Below are 6,972 nucleotides of genomic sequence, written 5' to 3'. Positions count from 1 at the left end.
ATTTCTGTTCTAATCTCTACTTTCCAAAACAGATATAGTTTTACTTTTGCAGAACTTTAAGTACAGAAATAATCACAGTTGCCACAGCAAATCTGGCACCTGACTGGTGCTTTTAGAAATGTTTTCATACATATATCTCTTTTGATGTCTTCTTTTTGCCTTCATTTAATAAGGTTTATTAAGTAACTACTACCTATGAGACACAAAACCAGGTACTGGAAATATATAAATAATTTATTAGCATTTAGGGATATATTTGTATTTCTTTTTTATTTAAGTATAATTGATTTACAATGTTTTGCCAATCTTCGCTATACAGCAAAGTGACTCAGCTTTACACATATATATATATTCTTTTTTAAAAGTTCTTTTCTGTTATGGTTTATCCCAGGAGATTGGATATAGTTACCTGTGCTACACAGTAGGACTTTGTTGCTTACCCATTCTAAAGGAAGTAGTTTTCATCTACCAACCCCAAACTCCCATTCCATGACTCTCCTTCCCCCCACATCCCTTAGACTAGGAACCACCCAATAAAGAATCATAGAGACTCAATTTCTCCCATCTAGAAAATTTTTATTTAAAAATATTTATATTTAGGTGAAATCATCAACTAAATAATATAGATGATACATAAATGAAAAATGACTGTGCCCAGGACATAGCAAGCACTCAATAAAACACAACTATAACCAAGAAGAATTAAAAATAGAGTGAATTTCCTTCAAAGACTTCATAAATGATCAATAATGATAATAATAACAATGCATTGCTTCCTCATGGCACTTTAGATTTACATATAGTTATCCCAACAAAATCCCTGTGAGGTAGGGCAGTGTCATGATTCCCATTTATTGATAAGGAAACAGTCACTCACAAAGTGTGAACGACTTGCCAACATTATGCAAACAGGAGGTGGCAGCACCAGGCTCCAGATGCCCTGATGTTCAGCGCCAGTTGCCAACCCTGCAGTGATCCAGCCCCTTCTTCAAGGCGCCCATCACCTCCCGATTTCTCAAGCTATAAATGAGAGGGTTGAGCATAGGTGTTAGGACTGTGTAGAAGAGAGAGACCACCTTGTCATGGCTTGGGGCCCGATAGCGCCTAGGCCTAAGGTAGATGAACATGGCTGCCCCATAGAAGAGGGACACAGCAGTAAGGTGGGAAGAACAAGTGGCCAGAGCCTTTTTACGAGCATGAACAGAGTGCATATGGAGCACAGCCCCCAAAATTCGAGCATAGGAAGCCACAATGATGGAGAAGGGCAGGAGCAGCATGAAGATACAGCAAGCAAAAAGCAGGGAATCAAAAATGGATGTGTCTACACAGGCCAGTTTCAATAAAGCTGGAACCTCACAGAAGAAATGATCCACATTCCTTAGGCCACAGTAGGGTAAGCTTATGGCTCCCACCATTTGTATCATTCCATCTATTATCCCAAAAGTCCATGAACTCCCAGCAATCTGCAGACAGACCTTCTGGCTCATGAGGATGGGATAGTGAAGTGGGTGGCTAATGGCCACATAGCGGTCATAAGCCATGAGTCCCAGCAAGAGCCCTTCAGATCCCACAAGAGAGACAAAAAATCCAATTTGTATGGCACAACCCACAAAGGAGATGAACTTCCTGCCAGACAAGAAGTTGAATGCCATCTTAGGCACAATGTCACAGACCAACAGGAGGTCCATGAGGGAGAGCTGGCTGAGGAAGAAGTACATGGGTGTATGAAGTCGAGGATCCATGTAGATGAGGCATATGAGGAGGACATTCCCACAGAGGGCTACTGTGAAGACCACCATAACCACAGAGAATAGGGCAAAATCAGCCTGGCTATGAGAAAAGATGCCCAAGAGAATGAAGCCATCTATGGATGATTGGTTCAACCATATCCCCATGGTTCAGTTGTTCACAGTCACCTGAAAACATGGACAGAGAAATTCTGAGATTGAGAGACATGTCTTTACTAATCTCTGAATTATTCTTCTTCAGTCATCTGTATCTTTTGTAATTCATTAGAGCACAATAGTACATACTTAGGGATATATAAGAGGTTAGGAGCTTTCCAGGTGGCACAGTGGTAAAGAACCCACCTGCCAATGCCAGAGATGTAAGAGACATGGGTTTGATCTCTGGGTTGGGCAGATCCCCTAGAGAAGGGCATGGTAACCCACTCCAGTATTCTTGCCTGGAGAATCCCATGGACAGGGGAGCCTGGCCAGCTAGTCCATAGGGTTGCAAAGAGTTGGACATGGCAGAAGCGATTTAGCACAGCACATTCTTTCATTTTTCCCAAAATATAGATGATAAGATATTTGCTATCTCATAGAATTGAACCATTTATCTACATTTGTATGTATCCATACCAAGAAGAATAGAATCTGAGTTAGTTTATGTGTCACAGGACTATTGGACAATCCTCTTTCAATAGGCAAAATACTGGCTTTCCCATATGGCACTGACTCTTTTTAGCAGGACTAGATGGACTCAGTATACTATCTCTAGCAGAACTTGGACCATTTCATCCCAAGAGATAATTCATATATGTTATAATAAAGGAAAGTAATGGATACTTGAGATGTTCTTTATTTTGCTGAGCTCAAATACCTTAGAATTATTTTTAATTCTTCTATGTCTTTTACATCCAACTATCAGAAAAGCCTCTTGTCTATATTATTCATAATATCTCAGAATCCAGTTAATGCTTATCTCCTCTACAGCTGCCTTGGTCCAAGCCACTATTCTGTCTTAGATGGACTCTTACAGGCTTCTAGTCAGTCTCCGGGCTTCTACCATTGAAACCCTAGAGTCTATTCTCATAACAGTTCAAATGAGTCTGCTTAAAATGTAAGTCATACAATGTAATTTTCTTGCTGAAAGCATCTCAATGACTTCTCAAATTAAATAAGAGCCACCAGGGAAGCTCCAAATTACCCCACATAAGGCCCAAATACTTAGAGTGGCACACAGGCCCTACACGATACACACACAAACACGCACTGTCATATCTCTGACCTCGTTTCCTACCATGTCCCCTTTGCTCACTGTGTTTCCTTGAATTTCTTTGGACACTCCCACCTTTGGATCTTTGCAGTTTTCCTCTTTGGAATGCTCTTTCCTCATATTTCTATCTCTCATCTGCTTCAGATTTTTACTCAAATGCCAATCTCTTAAGAGATACATTCTGTGAAAGTCACTAAAATTATAAACATCTTGCATTTTCAAGTCCTTTCTTGCTTTTGTTTTGTCCACAGCACTTATACCATTCAACACACACAGGATTACATTTTATAACTTTTATTGTCTGTCTCATCCTATTGGAATAAGAGCATCATTTATCATTCACCATGACATTGGCACCCCCTAATGGGTTCAGCCCCTAATGGCTTCCTGGTTCATAGTATATCCTCAATACATATGTGTTGATTGAATAAAATAATCAAGGTGAACTAATATATAGCTGCAACTTCCACTTTCTGAAAGTAGAGAGACTCCCGCTTCAATTGCTGTAGCCCTTGTTCTTGACCTCAATATATTACTTCATTGCTATATTTCTTCATCTGAGGAATAGTAAGTGATATAGTAAGAAGGGGACGACAGAGGATGAGATGGCTGGATGGCATCACTGACTCGATGGATGTGTGTCTGAGTGAACTCCGGGAGTTGGTGATGGACAGGGAGGCCTAGCGTGCTACGATTCATGGGGTCGCAAAGAGTCAGACAGACTGAGCAACTGATCTGATCTGATCTGATCTTGAGATACAAAAGAATAGAATTTCTCTGCAAATGGATAACAGGGGTATCCAGGAGACATTGATTTAGGATATATTCATGTCTACTTTACCTCCTTGCAAAGAAGAAACAAGGCAACCACACAAGATACACTCTTTGTACAAAGAAACAGAGTAATTTCTAAAACTAGGATAGCCTTGCCCAGATCCACCACCATGGAGGTAGGCTCTCTGAGCTGAATTCCTACAGAACAGAGCATGTTCTGACTCATGTCCAGAAAAGACATGCCCAGGTATCCTTGCCAAAAACAACACAAAGGTGTGATGGGAGGTAAATCACACCTTTGTGTGATTTACACAAAGGTGCAAATACTACAGGAGCAAATCACTGTTCCTATAGTCTTCAAATACCATCTTGGCCATATCAGACCCAGACTGAATCAATCAACTGAACAAACCAGGTTCCACCTCACACCAGCAATTCCTCCTTTTATGTTAAGGACCCAACGTGTATATAATCATTTGGCTGCATGTACCTTCAAAGACATACACTCCACACCTCCACTTTCCCCCTCACCCACCACTGTATGCTACAATACTATAGAGTTGATTAATGACATATAAGCTCCCTTGAATTCTAATTCTTATATCACTCTATACTCACCATCTCCATTTGGATGTTCAAAGGGCTTATCCTACCTAAAGTGATCAGATAGAGTCCTTGGTCTCCTCTGGAGAAACAAAACACCTGGTCTAACCTTCCCATGTAAATTAAGGGCAGGTCTGTCCAGTTTCTCAGGATATAACACATGGGTCATATTGAATTTCTCCTTCCCTCTCACATCCCAACATCATAAATCTCTGGTGGTTCTTTCTGCAAAATGTATCGACCCCTGACCACTTTCCATTCTTGCCCATCCTACCTGGCCACACTGTCATCACTGCTCTCCTGGATGATGATGGTCTCTAGCTGAATTTGTCTCATCAGCCATTCCATCCCTGCCCCTATCCTAGTCTATTTGCACACTGCACTGCAAGGCAGGAGACCTGGGTTGGGAACAGCCCCTGGAAGAGGGCATGGAAACCCACTCCAGCATTGCTGCCTGGCGAATCCCCATGGACAGGGTAGCCATGGGGTCGCAAAGAGCTGGACATGACTGAGCAGCTAACCATTAAAGTGAACTCATCTCTGTAAGAATAAAAGACAAAATTTTTCAAGAATAAAGGAATGCCTATCAACAGACTTTCTATCACCACTCAGACCTCCTTTTCTTCTGTTCTCCCCAGAATCCCCATGACTCTGGTCTCATCAGCATCCTGTGTTTACTCCCATCCCAGTCTCAGGGACCTTAGTGCTTGCTCTTACCTATTCATGGAAATTTGATCGCACATAAATTCTACCTTGTCCTTCACCTACTAACTAACCTTCTAAGCCAGGGCTTCCTCAGACCTATTTGCAATTGAAATCCCTCTCTCCTCCCTATTCCTTCCCTGCCTTGTGTTTCTCATAGCATTCAACACTGTCAGACTTGCTACATTTAATTCATACAGATTTGTCTTCTGCTTTTCAACTAGAACCCATATCCCCCAATGCCATTTTTTCTCATCGGGAATCCCCAGTTCCTAGAGCAGTAACTGACATGTATTATACACTAAGTAAATATTGTTGAATAAGTGATTGTAATATGCAAACAACTCAAGAAACTATCCAAGTATTCCACGTTATTAATTTCCTGTTCATTAATTTCCTTCCTTTCCGCTATTTAGTTAATGGCTTCATTTTTTCCCTAGAAAGGACAGCATAGAGAAGCCACTTTGTAGCTAAAATATACATTGGAGGACAGGTTGACACTAAGTCCCATATCAGTCCTGTCCTTCCTGCCCCTTCACCCCTACCTCTCCCCACTCATCCTTTGTCTTCCTGCTGTAAACCACTATTCAACCCAGGAACCCAACACTAAGGCTCCCAATCCAAACCGAGAGAAAGAAAAAAGGAAAAGATCAATTAGAAATTAAAGGAAGAAAAACAGAGAAATAGATCAAATGCAAAGAACTAGAAGAAAGGTGGGCTCTGTGACAAACTAGGGATGGAATGGGGTGGGAGGTGGGAAGGAGGTTCAAGAGGGAGGTGACATACGTACATAGAGGTACTATGGCTGATTCATGTTGATGTATGGCATAAACCAATACAATATTGCAAAACAATTATCCTTCAATTAAAACTAAACAATTTTTAAAAAGAAAAGGACTAGAAGAAAGACAGAAAAGACACATAACACTAAAAGGTATATGCCCACCAACAATTCCAAAAAAAGGGAAAATAAGCTGAAGGAGACAGACAACAATAGGAAGAAAAAATAGTATTTAAACAGAAATGTGAAATGACCAGCAATTAGCAATAGGAACTGGAAAGAGGAGAGAAGAAGGGTGACAGGAAAAGATCCTCACTCACCTTTAAGTGGATTCCCTGAAGGAAAAAAAAAATTCAGCAGATACCCTATGGCAGAGATTCCAGTGTCAAAATCATTTCATTGCCCTTTTCTTATTTGTACTTACTGGGTCAGAGTACACAGGGAGGAGACCCTTGCCCCAGCTTTGACCTCCTTCCTCTGCCCCCACCAACTTCTCAGCCAGACTCAGGCTGAGGTGTTGCCTGCAGCCTCCCTATGACTCTCCAGCTCACACAGCAAGACTCAGACAGACAACAGCTTCCTCTTAGCATAAGGGGATATGGAGAAAGTGAACTTAGTCAAGGAGATGGTGGTGGGCAGACGGGGACAGAGTCAGGATCTGTGTATCTGAGCCCAGCCTCTGATGCCAGTCCACCTTCCATGGGCTGCCTCTCTGCCCTTGTTGCAGAACTGTCTCCCGTTGCCTGTGAAATACTTAACACTGAATCTGAGTGAGGAAGTTAAAACTGTGAAGTCCCAGAGGAGCCCACAAATTCCAGCCCTGGAGCAGAAGCTCCCAAGCTTATAATTAAACAAAACCAAATAGAGAGCTTGGGGACAAGACCAGAAGAAGGCCAGCGGGATGGAGGGAGGAAACCTGGCCATTAGAGAGGCACAGGGCAGCCAGGGCACAGGAAGTGGGGCAAGTTTCTTGGTGCTCTAACCTCCATCACAGACAAATTCCACATTTTCACAGTGATCCTGAGGTCTCTCATGGGGTCTCCACCCTTGGATTTCCTGATAGGCTTTTTCTGCATCCCACAATCCACGTTTTTTTTTTTTTTTTTTGCCTT

At 41.9% G+C, this 6,972-nt stretch overlaps 1 protein-coding gene across 1 annotated transcript; it reads right to left on the bottom strand.

Annotated features, from left to right (window-relative positions):
• Window positions 1-947: 947 nt before the first annotated feature.
• Window positions 948-1,895, bottom strand: LOC104993394 (olfactory receptor 56). Its single transcript, XM_010846631.1, has one exon. The coding sequence runs from the start codon at window positions 1,893-1,895 to the stop codon at window positions 948-950; it is 948 nt and encodes a 315-aa protein (XP_010844933.1).
• Between the last annotated feature and the right edge of the window lie 5,077 nt (window positions 1,896-6,972).

Source organism: Bison bison, unplaced genomic scaffold (assembly GCF_000754665.1).
Source record: "Bison bison bison isolate TAMUID 2011002044 unplaced genomic scaffold, Bison_UMD1.0 scf7180017864238, whole genome shotgun sequence".
Lineage (NCBI taxonomy): Eukaryota > Metazoa > Chordata > Mammalia > Artiodactyla > Bovidae > Bison > Bison bison.
This window is presented reverse-complemented; position numbering and strand designations above follow the sequence as displayed.

Excerpts from the sequence above, each read along its gene's own strand:
- LOC104993394 (XM_010846631.1), bottom strand. The coding sequence starts at position 1,895 with ATGGGGATATGGTTGAACCAATCATCCATAGATGGCTTCATTCTCTTG.